A 19,205-nucleotide genomic window follows, 5' to 3' on the forward strand; every position below is an offset into this window, starting at 1 on the left:
TTTTCTCACTCGATGGAGCAATGTGTATAGAGATATATTTTCCTTTTTAAAAACACCACTCACATCTTGGAAGGAAAGCCAAAAAAGGAAAAGAAAAGAAGGGAGGACGAAGCATTATTAGCTAATGAGCTAACTAAAGAGGGGCAGCCCAATAATAAATGACCCTCAGCCTCAGTGTTGGGAGACCACGTGAGCCACCAATGTCACGACAACCTGGAGGCCACGTTGTCAGGGGCCACAGTGACTCAGCTCCACTCAGCTGAAGCCAGGTGGGAATACAGGTCTCAAGGTGAGTTGCCTGATCACCCGATTTTTTAAGAGAAACCAGGAATCTGAATTTTTATGTGCAATCTTCTGACTGAAATGTTGGCCCCCAAATTTTACAAAACAACATATGGACCAAACAAAACACAACTGTGAGCTGAATTTGACCTGAGCACCCCCTGTTTGCAACTCCGAATGATCAAGTTTGAGGTTATTGTCTTAGGATGTGATCATAGCTCATCCATTACTAGCTCACTTTCAGTATCAATCTTCCCCTAGAACGTGAATTCCTTGAAGGCAAGAACTGTGTCTTTGTTGATCACAGCTACATCTCAGTATCTAAAACTGCCTGGGAGCGAGGGGCTTCCCTGGTGGTGCAGTGGTTAAGAATCTGCCTGCCAATGCAGGGAACATGGGTTCGAGCCCTGGTCCTGGAATATCCCATGTGCTGCGGAGCAACTAAGCCCGTGTGCCACAACTACTGAGCCTGTGCTCCAGAGCCTGCGAGCCACAACTATTGAGCCCACGCTCTGCAACTACTGAAGCCCGCACACCTAGAGCCTGTGCTCCACAATGAGAGAAGCCACTGCACTGAGAAGACCGAGCACTGCAATGAAGAGTAGCCCCTGTTCTCCACAACTACAGAAAGCCCGCATGCAGCAAAAAAGACCCAATGCAGCCAATACGTTAAAAAAATTAAATTAAATTTAAAAATAAAATTGCCTGGGACAGAGTCGGTGCTCAATTAATACATGAATGTGTCCATGCAGGCTGCAGTGTGACAGTCGCGCTCAGCATCTGGTCACATCCAAGGCAGCAGACAGGTCCGGTGTTCGAGGAAGCTGAGCTCTGGTCATGAACGTCCCTGAGCAGGAATCTCCAATCAGGTCATCCCTGATGGGCTTGGGGTTGGGGCCAGAAATCAGCCTGAACGTTTCCCCGGGCCCTGATACCACAGCTCCATTCTGGGGGTAAAGGAAATCTCCCCCACCCCCACCCCACATTGTCCCATCTCTTTTACTTCCACATGGATTGTGGCACATCTTCTCCGTGGGTTGAATAGGATTGGGGTCACGCACAGACAGAGGTTGCTGCCTTCTCAAAGGCAGCCACATCTCAGTGATTTAGGAAACCACTTTTAGTTAGAAGCATTGTTTGAAAGATTGTAGAGCTTGAGAGGAAAACTTAGGAAGGTGTGGGAGAGGCTGAGGTAGGCCACTCTGTAATTTCTTAGAGTAACATTTCCCAAAATGTGTTTTGTGCATTACTAGTACAATTGAATAGATATTACTTGAAAAAAAAAAGAGAAATACATTCAGGGAACACATTAAACAGAGTTAAACAGGTTTCTTTCCTGCAGGACTTTTCAGAGGCTTTAATGTTCTAATGCACATTATGAAACTCCTCTAACAAAATATAATATGCAGTTCATCCTAGACTAATTTGGCTGTGGATTTTTTTTTTTTTTTTGATAGCGTATCTTTTAAGAGTGTGTTCCTTGGTAATCACTGCTTTGAAAGCTGTCTTCCTGGCTCTGGGAGGTGAGGTTCTGGGTATCATCTTCCTGTGGCTCTTGAGACTATTTTCACTGCCCAGAGGTGGGGTCTCTGCTGTGTTTGCAGGACTCTCCAGGTGTGATGGGGGTTGGGCTCTGGGAAGTTGGTGACCCAGGGGACCACTATCCACACTGTGTGGAGGCCCATTTTGCTTGTGGAATCGCTCCCTTTCCTATCTCCAGCCTGGCCAGAGGGTGTCCATGGATAAATGTAAACTTTGAAGCCTTTATGAATGGGAACAGGGAACTCCCCCTCCTGCTTCTAAACCCATGCCTGGACATCTCAGCACGGGGCTCAGATAAGGAAGCCTCTAGGTTGCAAGTAACAAGAAAGACTGCCTCTCACTTAGTTGGGAAGATAAGCTGCCTCTAAATTTCTTGCTGCCCCAGGGAATACAGTGCTGAACACTGACCCCTCTGGACACAGCTCTTGGATTCAATGTGGCAATCAAGACTGTCTCTCCTTCCCGATTCCAGGGACCTTTCACCTGAGGGATAGGGCGAAGTGGGCATGTGAGGGCTGGCGCAGGGGCAGTGGTGGCACCAGCTTGGATGGAGGTGGGAAAAGCAAGGGCCTTTGAGGGTAGTATGGTAGAAGAGCACTCCTGCTATGGGGGCAGCCAGCCAGGAGAGGGCAGTGCAGAGCCTCCGCCTGTCTTCCACATCTCTTTGTCTTAGAGCAGACATGTCTGCAGTGAGCATGCCAAACTTGGCCATCTCCCTCCCCAGACAGGTAAGCTGAGGACACCCAGAAAGCCCTCTTCCTTGGTTCCTTTCATGGGTATTTAGGTCAACAAGGAGTATGCTGAGGCCTCCAAATTTTCTCTGGTCCAGGATCCCCCTAACCCCTAACCACAGAAAAAGAGAATCGCGCACCAGAATTATGGTAGGTAATAAGGTTTACTGAAAACTCGGCCACATTCAGTATTGGTTTGGTGGATACATCAGAAGAGGTTGCATAACATTAGGCAGGTGGAGGGGGCTGGGAGGAGGATGTGTGGGCACGTGTGTGCAGGTGTGCCTGCGCTGGGGTGGGATGCCCGTCCAAAGTGATAAGTGGAAGGGTGTGTGTGTGTGTGTGTGTGTGTGAACAAGAAAAATGAACCAGAACAGGAAATGTATTTTATCCCACTGCACGTTGCAAAAGTCTCACGCCAAAAAAGCTAGACTTTCCTCTACCTATGGCATCAAAAGGGAATAAAAAATGATTGGATCACCCAGATTATAAATAAGGTATTTGTTTCTCAAAAATCCCTATTAAAACATTAAATATCAGCTCTTTTGGGGGAAGAAATACATTCATTTCAGGGAGACCTCAGGAAAGCCACCATCCTTTTGCTCCACCTTAGAAGGCCCTGTGGGGGCCCTCGAGCTGAGCCGGGCAGCCACTCACATCCTGCCACTGACGGAGATGGCCAACGCACATCCGACAAATGAAGCTGCAAGTCCATTAAATTAATTTCAATGGGAAACACGCGTGTGATCAGTCCCATCATTCACAGCCGTAGGGGTGGGAGGGGACGGGAGGACAGGGTGCCCATCCCGGGGGCCTGAAAGTCGGGGTGGGAGAGTGTGTGTTAGGGCAGATGGTGGGAAGACTCCTCCTCCTGGCGGAGCCCCAGTTCCTCCAGTGGCGTGCAACGGATGGTGTATAGAACAGTGAGGCGGGTGGATGGGGCGCCTCCCCCACACTTTGGATATTGATGGGAAGAGTGATGTAGCACCTCTCCAACCCCTGGCTTCCCCCTGGGCTGGATGCTTCTTTCCAATGTTTCTTCTGCCTTATCGGAAGGATAGAGTGAAGACGAGAGGATGAAGGCTGGTGGAGCTGGCCTGGGAGCAGGGGGACAGCAGTGAGGGGTGGGAGGGGTGGACAGATTCCAAGCTAACCTGGCTCCACCCTCTCTGACAGCCCGTGGAGGGGGGAACGTCTGGGGAGCTCCATCCAAGGGCTGGAACATCTGGGATAAGACACCATTCTCCTGTTGTTACAGGAGCTGAGTTCTGTGACCACCTGGGGATGGCTGAGGTCCCCAAAGTCACCTTGATTTGGCTCCTAGCCCAGGTTCTGCCATCTCCTTGGGTCCTGGAGCTAACCCAGGTGAAGGGACTCTGCTCAACCTCCTATAATTGAGCCCACCAGCTTACCATTGATTTCCAGGAGAGAGAGAAAGCAGCTCTGGTGGCCCCCATCCCTCTCTCCCAAGTCCACAGTTGCCTGTGCCCAGAGACAGGGCCCTGGAGGACTTCGGGGAGCCCTATGGAATCCAGGTCCCACTCTGGTCTGCAGGAGGTGATGCCTCAGGCCCTCCCCCTCCTCCAGCCATGGGTTATGCATTCATGCTCCCTCCTGCCGCTGAATGTCTCTCAAAGGAGCTGAGAACCCTCTGGAGGTGGAACCCAGACCCCCTTTGTCTCTCCTTGTCCTCCTAATTCTGTTCCCTGGCAAAGGCTCACTCTGTGAACAGCACTGATCCAGCGCAGGGCTTGTAAACAACTCAAGTCCTTCACTGTGGGGGGTGAGGCGTGGGTGCCACCTGTCCTCAGGGATTTGGTGAGTCCAGATCTCACTCCTGCCTTTCTGTCCAGGCTGCTTGACCGGCCCCACCAAACAGAGTCCCCCGCAGCTCTAGGGAAGTGGGGCCAGGGTACTCGCTGAAGCTTGGTGGTTGGGAAGGAGCAGCTGTTTCCTCTGCGTTTCCTCCAGCTACTGATTTTGGGAAGCCAGGGCCCAACTTCCTCAGTGCTGCTGCCCACGTCCCCTTCCCCCCCACCCTGAAGCCCTCCTGACGACACTCCTCTCCTGCTCGGTGATCAGTGCCATCTGGGCTGCCCGGCTACTCCAGGGAGTCACTGTGTTCCAAGCCCAGGTCGCTGACATTCGTTGTCTGCAGCTCGTCGGCCTCCTCCTCCAGCTCCTCTTCCTCCTCCTCCTCCATCTCATCCTCATCCTCTTCTTCTGTCCCGTCCAATGAGTCATCGTGTGCGGCCATCATGGCCTGCTGCATGGCCATGGTGGCATTGTCTGAGGACAGGGACTGCAGGCTGTCCAGGCTGATGGAACCTACGTGAGAGAAGAAGGCAAAGGTCAGGCCCAGGAAACCCAGTGGATGGGAGGTGAGCTCCTATGCTGCACAATCCCCTGGTGTGAAGTCTCCCGTCCATCCCCGTCAGCTACTCCCTGCCCCATTCCAAGCAGCTGCACTCTTGGGTACCACTTCCTGAGCATCTTCTGTGTAAGTATGTCAAACGCTGTTGTCTTTCGAAGAATTCTGAAAGTAGGTATTGTCATCACCATCCTAAAGGGGAGGAAACAGTCTCAGACAGTTGAGTCATTAGCTTGGAGTGACACAATCAAGCATGAGATAGCTGGGATTCTCTCCCTGGTTGGTCAGGCTCAAAATCTGTTGATTTCTAGTCTGCCTCATAAGACTATTGCCCACCACAGAGAAACTGGTACACAGCCACAGAAATGCATGTATACATGGAGGCATGCCTGCACACGTGTACACCTCCACTCCACTTCCCACACAGAGCTGGCTTCACATGCCAAGCTATAAAATGTCTGGCTCATGGCTCATTGAATTATTCATTGTGCACCAGGCGACCGGCAATTAGAAAAATGTATATGGAGGGTGTGATGGAGAAGCTGGGAAAACAAAGCTCTTCCTGGCCTCTGTTCACAAGCCAGCTGCCTGCCTCGGTATTTATAGATGGCCCTAGCTCTTGGGGAACTGTGCAAACACTGATTGGTGCTAAGGAACTTCGGGTGGGTGTGCGAGTGAGGAGGGGGGACTCTGCTGAGCACCCATTGACTCAGATGACCACCAACTGACTCCCACTCGTCTCTGTGAGATTGCTTTTGGCTTGTTAAAATATACGCAAAAAAAAAAAAAAGAAAATCCCATTCTCTCAGGCTTACATACATCCTTTGATGGGGATCAGGTAGGGGTAACTATTGTGACAGAGCTGACACAGCTGCTCAAGTGTGTACACGTTCAGCCCCTGGCTTTATGAACAGCTGCATCCGCAGGAGCTCCAGGAGCCCCCTCCCAACCAGCACCCCCCGCCCCCGGTCTAGAGCAACCTCAGCCCCAGTTCTTACCATCGGGGTTTGTCCCCGGGGCACCGCCCTGTTGCTGCAGCACCCCCGCGGCAATGGAGTTGGGCCAGAATCTTTGGGTGGGCCGGTGCTGCGACTTGATTTTCTTGGCTTTGGGGGCAGGGTCGGGGTTGCTGGCATCAAGCATGGGCTGCAGGATGCGCCTCCGGGCATTAATGAACCTGCCAGGGGGGAAGATGGAGACGGGTTATTCACCACCAGGGGGTGGGGCGTGTGCGTGCAGGTGTGTGCACACATGTGCATGTGTGTGCAGAGAGGGCTAAACCACTTCCGGACTCCCAGCAGCTGGTCCTTGTACGGAACAGACTGCAGTCTGGTCTAGGGTGTGGAAGCACAGCTGTGATGAGCCCTGGGCACCGAGGAGTTCGTGAGGTCAACAGGGGGCTTGGTGACCACAAACCAGCATGGAATGAATGCGTGAGAAGGGTCAGGAATCTCTGCTCCAGACCCATCAGGATTACACAGAGGAAGGAAGAGCCCCTTAGTCAAAGGCACTGACCTCTGACCACTCTCCAGAGTGTCTGCTCCCATCCAGCCAGTCCTCATCCTCTGAGATTCTATGACACGCTGGCCAGCCACAGAGGAAGGGAGCACGGGAGCCCTGTGGGGTCAGAACTGCCAACTCCTCCCCCTCCTTCCCGCTCCCAGCTCTGCAGAATGTTTTAGCTTGAGCTCCATTTACACAGATGGTGAGTAGACCAGATGACCACCGGTGGCCTCGGGTCCTGGGTTGCAGGCACCCCCACGTGTCTGTAGTGCAGGTGGGGCTGGGTTTTCCATTCCCCAAGAAGCTTCCCGTGATATTCCTGACACAGGTTCCCAGCAGAGGGCGCTGAGAAGCTGCAGATGAAGCTATAGGTGTTGATGCCGACTTTCTGCTTCCAGCCTACATGGGAGGGCTGGTGTGGTTGCTGGGCGAGACTGATGCCAGGCTGGGCACTCCAGCCTCTTTCCCCTGCTATGCACTCCCTTGCCCAACAAGCGGCCCCTGGATCTGAGAGCCCCTGGGCAGGCGATGCTAACTCACCAGTTATTCACTTGCAGGAGGGTGAGGTTTGTCTGGGCTGCGATCTGCCTCTTCTCATCCTCCGTGGGGTAGGGATGCTGAAATGAGAGGGGGAGGGCTAGTGAGGGGTGGGCACGTGGTGGCGTGGTCCCACTAGAGACCATGCCCACGACACAGACAGGATCCCTGGCTGGGCAGCCCCAGTGGTTTGGAAGCCCAAATGGGAAAGTGTAATGTTTGTTCCCCAGAAAGAATGGGCCGAGGGCTTGGAAGGAGGCTGCTCTGTGCCTGTGGAGGGCCACCTGCCCTCGCCCAGCCCCCCATGGTGGGGACCAAGTGGTTTCCTAAGAGTCAGTACAGTTCAGTCCTGATCGCTTCCAAAGCACTGTCACATCCTCACTTGGTCCACCTGCAAGCAGGCAGGTCAGGCGTTATCAATATCAGGATTCACAACGGCCTCAAGAGCCCACAGGACTCTCAGAATGTGGTAAACGGGGTGAACGAATCCATTTAACTTAAACTAACTGACATGTGCTGAATATCTACTATGTGTGCGGATTCATGCAGGCATCCTAGGAGACAGAAGATAAATAAAATGATAACTACGGCTTGTGCAAGACTTTATAGCCCATGAAATGCTCTCATGCACTTAATTTCACTTAAAGCGTATCACTAAAACTCGGTAAGAGGCAGGTTAGGTGTTGTTCTTCCATTTTACAGATGAAGACACTGAACGACAATCTCCACTGTCCCCCAGATGGCGGCATGGAACTCAGTTCTCCTGACTTTGGTCCAGGCTCCCCCCATCACCTCATGCTGCCACTTTGTGTCTTTGTGGGGGTGAGCGAGGACTTGGGGCAGGGCCTTCGGTCCCCACACTGATTACAGGTGTGTCTCTCTCTCGGATTGGGCTTCATGAGGGCAGAGACCAGCTCTTATTAATTCGTCTTATTAATGTATCCCCAGCGCGCTTCTTGTGTACGTGACATACGAAATGACTTGCAAGCAAGAGAAAGGCGGTAGGTGCTGGGGTTTGGGTAGCGAGCACCAGGGAAGATTAGAAAGAGAAGTGGATGTTGGCCAGAGCGTTGGGGAGGCTGAAACGGTCACATTAAAGACTGGGAAAGTTTGGGGTGGCAGTGGGTTAGGGGGTCTTCTGGACCCCACTGGGTAGTGAGCCCCGTGATGACCAGGTCTCTGTGTCTGTGTGTCTTTCCCAGGCGTCTGCACAACACCTGGCCCCTGGCAGGCTTGCAACACAGGCGTGATGAGTGTCTGAAAGGATCAGAGCCTTTTCCCTGGCAGCTAAGGGAGGCTCGGGGGCTCGTGGGGTAGAGGGCCAATCCGTCCTCAGGTCAGAATCATCCCCTTATTGAAGTGGTATGAGACAGTGGTGCTTGGGACTTCCCGACTCCTGAAGACCAGGACTCCGATTCTGGCTCCATCATGATGAGCTGTGAGATCTCAGGCACGTCACTTAACCCCACATCGTAAAGTCGTCTGATGATTAAATGAAATTATATTTGTGAAGTGCTCAATAAGAGATGGCTCTTCATACTCTTATTGGACGATGTTGGCAAGGTGCTTAACGCTCTCTGAGGAATGAGCTTGAGATCAACAGCCCCGGTAGAACTCTCATTATCAGTGAGAAAGGAAAGCAACCTCTTCGGTGGCCTCAGCGTCCCTTGGCTGAAGCAATCAGGATCGTGTGTTGTTTTAATTCACACCTCTGACCCTGACCGCCACGCCAGGGCAGCCAGGACTTGTGATCCATACTAAGTGCCTAACAAGAAGGAAAGCACATCGGTGTCATAGAAGCCAATTTCATCTTGCTGGGAAGGAGCAGAGAGAGGCGGGGTGGTTACTGCAGCTCCGCCAGGGGCAGAGGAGTAGGAGCTCCGTGCATTCTGACACCCTCCAGGGAGGGGTGGTGGCCGAGCCCTCCTCCTCTGCCCCAGGGAGTTCCAGTCTCCACGGCCCTGATAAGGAATGGCGCAGCCTTCCTGTCGTCCGTGGCAGCCAGTCTGAGAACACAGCAAATATATAGTAACTTTTCGGCCTTCCTGGGCCCCACTAGGCCCTTCATACCTTCATGCCTTTGCACATGCTGTTCCCTCTGCTGGAATGCTCCTTCTACCACTTTTCCACTGTGCGCGCTTCTGAGCTTCTACAAAGACCTATCACAGGTCAAGTCCTCTGTGAGGCTTTTCCCAGCTCCCTGGGGCAAAGTTAGTCACTGCTGCACTTGAATAATTGCCTTTAGGCCACTATATGGTGACAGATGTCTCCCCCTATCCTGGGAGTTGCTCTCGGGCAGGGACCCGGTCTTACTACACATTGCATCTCCAGTGTTCAGACCAGTAACAGGCAGAGTGGATACTCAATGTTCATGTATGAAACAGATGAGTGAACCAGCACAAGAAGGAGATGGCTGACTTGTTCCCTGAGCCTTGCCAACTGTGCTAGTTCATCAACCACAGATGCCGGGAAGCTGCTACGTCAGAGGTGCCCACAAGTGAAAGATACCCGGCCACAGAACTCACAGTTTAAAGGGAAAGGCCACAGGCAAAGGAAACACCTCTATTAAAAAGTAGTGTGTAAGTATCCATCAGGTGGAAAGAGAAATTAGGGGAGCCTGCCCTAGGGAGGTGGGACTTCAGTAGGACTTTGAAGAACAGCCAAGCCTTCCCAGTGAAGGAGGGCCTGGACCTTCCAGGCAGGGGCTTTGCACTAGGACAAAGCCAGTCGGATGCAAATCTCCTCCACCATTAAAGACCTCCAGAGAAGGAAATCCTTCAGCCTCCCCCAGGTACCATTTGCCGTCTCTAAGGAGGCTTCTGGCACAGGCCCCCATTATGAGCCGATGTTATCCATCCATAGATTAACGTGTGCCCAGTTACTGGAGAGGGATGAGAAACAGGGTCCCCGAGACTGGCTGGTTGTTCTTTTACGATGGGATACAAAGCCCTCATCCTCCTGTGGTGTAAGTCCCACCATCCATCACTCCTGGGACCAGTATCTTCGGAGGCACGCGGTGGAGGCTGCGGGGTGAGTGGCAGCATTTGGCACAGCCTTGGGGACAGGTGTGTCGCCAGAACATTCCTGGCATCACATCTGAGTGCTCGTGGGAGCCGTCCAGCTTGTCCACGCCTCAGACCAGATGATTCCTGAGGACAGAGTCAAAATAGTCCTGGCCCCTGGACAGCCCTCGATTTGGTCAGTGCTACTTTTAGCACAATTGGAAAGGCTCGAGGCCAGGGACGGGAGAGGAACGCAGCGAGGTGGTGGTGAGCCGTCAGGCCATAGCAGCTGCTCTCTCATCACTGTTCGGAGGAACTCCTCCGGAATCGGGAGGGAAGCGCACAGACAGCCATCTCCTAGAAGGGGCACAGAATGGACCAGAAAATTACAGCTCCTTCTTAGGGCCGGCAGGGAGCCTCAGGTGACTGGGCAGTGCTGCCTGGTGGTTAAGAGCATGGCCTTTGCAGAGGTCAAGTCCTGCACCCACCACTTAACCAGTTGTGTGACCTTGGCAATTTACTGTTTGATGTCTGCTATCCTCAGTTTCCTGGGCTTAAAATGGAAACAACAAGATGGGGCCTACTTGGACTTCGGGGGTCACTGAATGAGATGATGCAGGCAAAGCACCTGCGCTGCACTGACTCAGTCTGCACCACATGGTGAAGGTCCCAGTTATCGGACCAATAAGCACTCAGTCTCTGGGGAAGGGAATTGCAGGATTCACACTGAGTATATGTCTCACAGCACCACAGTTGCCATCAGGAGGCGCCTCTGACATCTGAACCTCTTTCCCTGACACCTCTCCTTTGGCCCCATACCTCAAGTCTCATTGGGGCTAAATTGAAGCTGAAGCCATCTTTCAGCTTGAACTATGGGTTCCCCATAGGGTCCCGGCTCTGAATGCAGCTCAGCCAGGCTGGTCTGTGGGCCCCTGGCCACGCCTTTCACTTAAAGCCCACCCGAGATGGTGCACCCACCTCCTAGCCCAGGCCCGCCAGGTCCCCGGGGGCCCAGCGCGTGGGAAGCAGTGGCCTGCGGGTGTGAGTCGGAGCTGCCGCTGGAGCAGGGCTTGGAGCCGGCTTTCCTTTCCCACTTTCCTGCACTGGGGTCAACCACACCCTCTGTCCCTTCTCGCTCCTGACCAGCTGTGGGCATGTGGTCTGCTGCGGCCGCAGCTTGTTTGCGTGGCCTCTGCTCTAGGAGGGCCAGAGACCAGCCAGAGGGAGGCAGCCAGGATGGTGAGGGGCCCTGAAACAACCACATTTCAGCACATGGAAGACACAGGGCACACCCTGACTTCAGAGATGCTAAAGTGGAAGAAACAAGCGGTTTAGGATGGAGAGGAGCACGTGAGTCACCCTCCCTTTGCTGCTATAGCATCCCATTCTCCCATTTGTCTCTCTTCTCCACTCCCCTCCCCACTTACAGTTGTGCACACACAGGAAAGCACCGAGAACTAAAATGCAGAGCTTGGTGTAGTATCACAAACACCCATGTGACCACCACCAAGGTTAAGAAATAGAATTCTACCAGCACCCCAGCAGCCCCTTTTCTGCCCCCTCCCAATCACTTCCCTCCAAAGATATCCTCCCCAAAGATAACCTGATGTTTACGGTAATCACTTTTTATTTGCTTTTCTTTGTAGTTTGAGTATGTTACATGCTTAACCATTATGGTTTAGTTTTGCCTGGATTTTGGACTCTATATAAATGCACTCACATAGCATGTAGCATTTCACCCCACAGTACACTTGTGAGATCCACCTATGATTGTTCTGTGTACCAGTCACATTCATGTTGATTGCTGTATAGTTGTTCATTGTAAAAATCTACTGCCTTCCTATTCCTCACCCTCCTGCAATTACAAAACCACTCTCCCTCCCCTTGGCTTCTATTCCAATCCATCCTTCACACAGCAGCAAGACTGGTCCTGCCCCGCAACCCCTTAAGTCCATTTGGACACTCCCCCACCATGAGCTCTAGCCCTTACTCTACCCAGGATTCCACACACTACGAGGATGACCTATTGTTTTTCATCTCAGACAGGCTGCAATTTTTGAGAAAAGGGTCCACATCTGTCTTTTCGCCCCCACCTCATCCGTGCCAAGGAAAACACCTGGCCCGTACAAGTGTTCAATATGTTTTTGTTGAATGATCACAGGACCCTGGGAGGTAAGTGGCACTTGTCACCATTCCCTTTGTGTGCGTTTGTGGGTGTGAAGATGGGTAGGAGATGGCGGGGGGATTTCTAGCTCGTATCAGCCCGCCCACTTTTTAGCAGTGCTGTTTTTCACAGTTGATTGTTTCTAGCATATTTTGGGGGGAAGGGGGAGGGAGAGGGGGTACCTAGGAGTCCACCCAGCACACTGGCCACTTCTCTAGAGGGTCTCGGAGGCAGCATTGTGAGAAGCAGTCCCTAGATTGTAGCGACTCTAGAATCAGACTTCCCGGCTTTGAATCCTGGTCCCTTACCAGCTGGAGACCCTGGGCTCACGCACTCCGTTTCCTCTTCTGTAAAACGGGGGAAAGGTTGTTTAATAATGATTCAGTGAGCGAACATTTGAAAGGTGCTTAGAACAATGCCTGGTACACTCCGTGAGTGTTTGTTAAATAAATCAGTAACATAAAACACACCTGCTGCTTGACGCACGCGGCGCCCTCTCCGTGACAGCCACAGGCGTGTGTATAAATGTGCTCCTCTTTTCAAGTGGTTTTATTTCCCCTGTGCTGGGACTGTGCTAGCCCCCGGGCACCTATGATGGAGGCGTTTCCTCCTCACCTGCCTTCAGGCCCCTTGGGGGATGTGGCGAGGTTGTAAATCTCCCATGGCCACTTTTCAGGTGGACCCTTTGAGAGCTGCAGGTGCCCATGGCGTGTCCTGGGGCTCAGCGCACACCGGGGTCTCCTACACCCCCTCCTCTCCGCTGAGCTCTCTGCACCCCCATGGTTGACTCCCCTCTTGTCTGCAAGGCCCAGTTTTGGCTGGAGACCCCCGATCTTGCCTCCTTCCCAGGGACTCACTGCTGCTTGAGTGGCCAGTGGGGCACACACCCTGGACTGCGGCCACCCAAGGGCACACCTCCAACATGCTTCATCCTCCCTGGGGAGTCGAAGGGCAGCTTTGGGAGTCTGTCTCCCTACATTCCTATAGCGAAGGGATGGATGGGAGAAAACACTCTCATATCACAGGCAAGAATCCAAGGCCTCGTGTTTCTCTGACACAGAAAGATGAATACAGCCAATAACCTAGCTGGCCTGACTTCTGGCCTCCTGGTGGGCCTTCCACCAAAGCTCTACAAGTACAGACGCCTGAGCTGCACGGGAGAGGAAACAGCCGTGGCCGTGAAACAGGGCCACTTGGTTCCCCAGGCTGCAAGAGTGAAGTAAGAGAAGAGGATTTCACGCTCATGGGAAGGAGGGGTCTGTCCCTTTGGTCAGCAAGGATCACAGGCCAGGCAGGGACATTGCTGATCTGTGCAGAGATTATTCTCATCTGAACAGCTCTTCCTTCCTCTCTTCCTACCCGATCCTAGATCCTAGCCAACCGCCCAGGCCCAGCACTACTCTCTGCTCCTCCACCAAACCCTGAACGTTACAGAGGTCCCCGAGGGCAGATCTCTTCACACCAGCACTTTTAGGGTCACACCCAATATAAGCTACAGGTGTGCAGAAAGAGTGCCGACCCCGGGCCCAGGGCTGGGTTGGTGGGTCCCGGGCAGCGAGAGTCCCCTGGCTGGTCTCCAGCTGCAGGCAGCCTCATTGGCTTGCTCTCATTTTCCAGGCGCTCCATCCTGAGAAGCGTGGGCCGCCAGCTCTGCGGGGCCGCCGTCCCCCAGTGAGGCAGCCCCGTGCTCTGATCGCTGGCAAGTTCTGTCTGTTGAACTCAAGTCTGCCTCCCTACCGTCCAGCCAGAAAGCAGAGACTGTCTTCTGAAGCCACACAGGAGTCTGTAGCACTGGCCCTCACCTCTTAACAGGGTTTTTGGAGAGCTTTGAATACTTGCGGAGCATAGAGTACCCTGTGAGAGTACTTGACGTGTATTCTGACTGAATTTTCAAGGTGCCTATGAATTAGGCATCATTGTTCCTATTTTACACACGAGAAAACTGAGCCCAGAGTGGTTAAAAACTGGCCCCAGGTTATACAGGGGTTAAGTGGCAGACCTGGGACCCACACCCCCTGTATCTTTAACCACGTCCACTCCATCTTTGTCAGCCACTGTGCTTTTTAACATATTATTGATCTTCACCATAGGTAGGTATTATTATCTCCACTTTATGAAGAGGAAATTGACATCAGACAAGTTGATCGACCCATTCAAGGTCAAATAGTAAGTAAAAAATGGAGCAGGGCTCAATCTCAGGTCGGTCTGCCTGCAAAGCCTTGTTCCTTCTACTGTACCAGGCTGCCCTAAAGGAACTAATCTTTTCTACAGACCAAACATCCCCAGCCCTTAACCGTTCATCATGTGACATGTTTCCTGTTTGAGTCATTTGAACTGACATTTCCCCATCCTGGCTGCCCTTCTCTGGACATGACTTGTCGAAGCACCTTTTGAAACCTGATGCTCAGTCCTGGACACACTATGCTGGATGTGTCTGATCAGCAAGATGGGCAAACCCCTCTCACCTCTATCGAGCCGTCCATTCCCCAACTCCCTGCGTGTGTGCTTGTGCAACAGTACTTGATTACATCATGGGTTGACTGCTCATGACATGTGCGTGATTTATTCCCCTGGTTAAAATCATCAGCCCTCTGAGTGCTGAAATCATGTCTCCTACCCGAAGCTTAGGTGTTAGTGGACAGCTGTGTTATTTGGAATTTAGATCACATTTTCCCATAGAAACAAGTTATTTTTTTTTAATAAGTAGTCTTCCGGGCTAGCCTGAAAGGCCAATTTAGTTAAAGATCTGTGTTCTGGTGGAGAGAAGCCCCCAGGATTCAGGAAGAACAAATAAGAGATCTTCCTCTACTTTCAGGGAACAGAACTAGACCTGGGTGAATGCTGAGACTGGTGAACACTGACTTTGTCAGCTTCTCCCTTTCCTGTGCTCTGCTCACTCTTCCCAGCACCCCTCTCACAAATCCCTGGGTCTTCATGTTATCCTACAGTCAGCTTCCTGAATCAGAGGCCTCCGGCCTCTTGGACTTCATGGTCAAATCCCCTGCAGCCATGTTCATGATAATGGAGATAAAGCTTTCATCAGATTCTCAAAAGGGTCAAGGGCCTAGAATAGGTTGAAAACAATTGCTAGGAGCCTTCCCTCTGGCACCCCGTTCTGACTTACCTCCTCAAAATGGTGTCTTTAAAAATGTCCTAATCTTCCTCTTCTACCAGGAATAAGCACTGGCATTCTTCCCGTGAAACTGATCTTAGCTGAATGGGTGTAGAAAATCAAGCTTTTGGATTAATTCATACCTAAGCTGTGAAGGCGTGATGGCCTCGTGGCCTCACCATAGGCATTTTTGAGAAGGACTGGATAATTTTAAGTGGGTCTTTGATGAGTGAGATTTCAGATAAGGTAATGAAGTTAAAGGTGAAAAGTAGCAGACAAGATATTCTGGGACAAAACAAACAAACAAAACAAAAAGATATTCTGGAACAAGAATTAGGTTCAGTCTCCCTAAGCCATTTTCTTGCTTTTCAAGATTTCTTACTTTCCTCCACAGATTCCATAGAAATGTCAAAGTTTCTCCCAGCGTTTTCCAAGGTGGAGAAGATGACAGGGACTCCTGGAGGGAGACTGGAGGCATTTGTAGCAGCTGTGTCTGTATCAGGACAAAGTACCTCCACATCCATCATCTTGTTCTAGCCTCTCAACAATACTATGAGTGGGATATTGTGGTTCCCATTATACAGGAGAGGAAACTGAGGCTTAATGAGGTCAAGCAATTCACCGCAGGTCTGTTGCTACGTAGACGGGGCAGTGAGACACATCCAGATCTTGCCTCTGAGTACCACACCCTTTCCATAGATTGCACTCTCTCGGTTGTAAGAGACACCACTGTTCTAAGTGAGCTGTCGATGGAGCCTGTAGGTGGGCCTTTGACAGGGATAGATGCATGCTTCCTTTAGAGCTTAATACAAAGTTAGGCACAGGGAAGGGGCAAGAATATGTTTTGAGTGATTGAAGGCAACACCAAGGCACAGAGGCAACCAACTAGATCTCACCTCCACACGCCCTCCTTGGCCAGGAGCCTGTGTGCATGGCACATGCTGTACCTGGGTGTGCAGCAGTCCTGTTGCTTCCAGTAGGGATGAGCCCAGCATGTGAGGCTCTCGCCCTGTGGGCGAGGATAGCTGGGGATCTGACAAAGAGTCTCAAAGATAAGGACGGGCTCAGAATGGTGGGTGTACACGAATATCTATAGCAGCATTACTCAAAGCCAGAAAGTTGAAACAACCCTAATGTCCATAAACGGATGAATGGGTAAACAAAATGTGGTCTATCTACACAATGGGATAGTCGTCAGTCATACACAGGAATGAAGCGCTGCTACGTGTTAACAGCATCGATGAACCCTGAACACATCACGCTAAGTGAAAGAAGCCAGTCACAAAAGAATCCATATCATACGATTCTATTCATGTGAAATACCCAAAATAGGCAAACCCATTGAGACAGTAAGTAGATCACTGGCTTCTGGGGCAGGGGAGTGGCAGCTAATGGGTACAGGGTTTCTTTCTGGTGTGAAGAAATATTCTGGAATTAGATAGTGGTGATGATTTCATAGCTTTGTAAATATACTAAAACCCTCTGAATTGTACAGTTGAAAAGAGTGAATTTTATGGTTTATGAATTCTATTTCAATACCAGAAGAATCACACAAGGCCCCTGGTGTTTGTGTGCACTCAGCTTTTGTGACTACAGCCGAGTTTATACGAGGGCCCTGGAGCAAGGTCCTCAGTTCCATGGGGTGGGGGTGAGATGGTGGAAAGCAGAGTGCAACTGTGACCCTGGCTGGATGCACGCCAGGCTTGTGAGTGTGATGGATGCGGAAGGAAGGGGAAGGGATGAGATGGTAAGACAGCCTCACTGTACCTGAAAACTAGGGCCAGGCTATCAAAATCCTGCACCTGTCCCAGGACGGGGCTCTGTGCCTCAGCTGGGAGTAGGGGTCCCCCTTTGCTTTTCCTAGACTTTGCATGGGAGCCGAGAGATGCTGTGGTTTCCTGAGTCAGTGCAGTACAGCTTAGTGGGTAAGAAATTAGAGTCTCAAGCCACATAGACCTGGGTTCAAATCCAGCGGGACCTTGGGGAATGTGTTACTGTCACTGAGCCTAATTTTGTTATTGGTAAAAAGGAGGATCACAGTAGGCTTCTAGGCTGGCTGGGTGGGGGAAACCCGATGCTGCAGGAAGATGCTTGGGCCGCGCCCTGCGCACTGCAGTAGCTGACGGAGGAGGGGCTCTTTGATGGTGGCGGAGCCGTTGGTGCTTGGTTTTTTCTCTAGAATCTCCCCACACAGAAAATACTCTGTAAACTTACTCCTGCGCTTGGGTGGCAGCAGCACAGAGAACAGTCACATTTTTGATGGAAATAAGCAGGATCACCCAGGCAGGACAGGGGGAAGCTGGGATCTGGACCAGAGGGGATGAGGGCAGAAGCTAGGGGAGTGGGAAGAGCAGCGCCCCTCCCCGCCTCCTCCATGGAGAGGACCCTCTGCCAGGGCTTCTCACCCGATCTGGATTTGCAGTGGAATGATTGCTTCCAGCAGGAGTTTAGCTGCTATCAGCCAAAATGCAATAGCAAGAAAATCTCACTGGATTCTTCAGGGACACAGAAGCAAGGAACTAATGGATGAAACCATCCCAATCTCATTGCAGCCTAACAGCAAAAAGGCTCTGGGGTTTAGCCTCCATCTCAGGAGCACGCTGTCATCTGAATACATTTCTGTAGCTGCTAATGCGACAGAGCAGTGGAAATGACAAGAATCTTTGGACACAGGGCAAAAGGAATCAAAGAATACTAACTTCTGCCTGAAGGAAAGAAGAAAACAGGAAAACCAGCATCTACAATAGAAGTTCTAATAACCGATCTCTATTAAACAAGTCTGCAGATTATACCATGCTCTCCCTTTCTTCTGTCAAGGATTAGAACTGCTGTCTACATTGTCCTGAAGGCTTAAGATGAATAGGCTACTTTGTAGAATGTTCATTAGCCAATTTATCTGCTTACCAAGAAGTCAGCAGTATTTGCATTGACTAGTTTATGCCAGTTGTACGTATTACTGTAATTATGTAACTTAACTATTCTATAAACCAGTGAAATATGAGTGCAAAAAGCAAGAGCTGTTGCTAAGAAAACTGAGTGGAGTGCTTTGGAAAGACTCCAGGCTCAAATTTGCTTAAAAGCGAGGTCAGGTAGGACAAGTGTAAGAGACTGGGATACACAATACAAATCTAGAAAGATCCTGCAGCCAGATTACTTCCCAGAAGCCAAAGTTCTTATTCCATTTTAAAGATGAAATTTATAGACATTATGTTATAGGAGAAGTTTGTGCAAGTAAAATGACAAACTTTAATCAGAAAATGACCTTGTCACTATATCAAAACATTAGCAAACAAATATATTACGTATTTTAAATCAAAATAAAACGTATCTTACATGCACCCCTATGTTCATTGTAGCAATATTCACAATAGCCAAGACATGGAAACAACCTAAATGTTCATCAACAGATGAATGGATAAAGAAGATTTGGTATATATATATATATATATATATATATATATATATATATATACACAATGGAATACTACTCAGCCGTAAAAAAGAATAAAATAATGACATTTGTAGCAACATGGATGGACCTAGAGATTATCATACTAAGTGAATAAGTCAGACAGAGAAAAACAAATACCATATGATATCACTTATATGTGGAATCTAAAACATGACACAAATGAACTTATCTACAAAACAGAAGTAGACTCACAGACATAGAGAACAGACTTGTGGTTGCCAAGCGGGAGGGGAAGTGGAGGAGGGATGGACTGGGAGTTTGGGATCAGCAGATGCAAACTACTACACAGAGAATGGATAAACAACAAAGTCCGACTGCAGAGCACAGGGAACTATATTCAATATCCTGTGATAAACCATGATGGAAAAGAATAAGAATATATATATATATGAATCATTTTGCTATACAGCAGAAATTAACACAACATTGTAAATGAACTATATTGCAATAAAATAAAATAAAATGTATCTTTTTAATGGTTGTTTCTTT

At 50.5% G+C, this 19,205-nt stretch overlaps 1 protein-coding gene across 2 annotated transcripts in view; it reads right to left on the reverse strand.

Moving 5' to 3' along the window:
* Window positions 1-2,709: 2,709 nt before the first annotated feature.
* PKNOX2 (PBX/knotted 1 homeobox 2) overlaps window positions 2,710-19,205 on the reverse strand; it is a 256,121-nt gene continuing 239,625 nt past the window's right edge. For both annotated transcript variants that reach the window (XM_057695958.1, XM_057695959.1), the window contains 3 exons: window positions 6,970-7,046; window positions 5,925-6,103; window positions 2,710-4,883 (listed from right to left, as the gene is read on the reverse strand). In XM_057695958.1, the coding sequence (XP_057551941.1) occupies window positions 4,657-4,883; window positions 5,925-6,103; window positions 6,970-7,046 (483 nt within the window). In that variant the 3' untranslated portion in view covers window positions 2,710-4,656. The remainder of the gene's footprint in view (window positions 4,884-5,924; window positions 6,104-6,969; window positions 7,047-19,205) is intronic.

Source organism: Hippopotamus amphibius, chromosome 9 (assembly GCF_030028045.1).
Source record: "Hippopotamus amphibius kiboko isolate mHipAmp2 chromosome 9, mHipAmp2.hap2, whole genome shotgun sequence".
Classification (NCBI taxonomy): Eukaryota; Metazoa; Chordata; class Mammalia; order Artiodactyla; family Hippopotamidae; genus Hippopotamus; species Hippopotamus amphibius.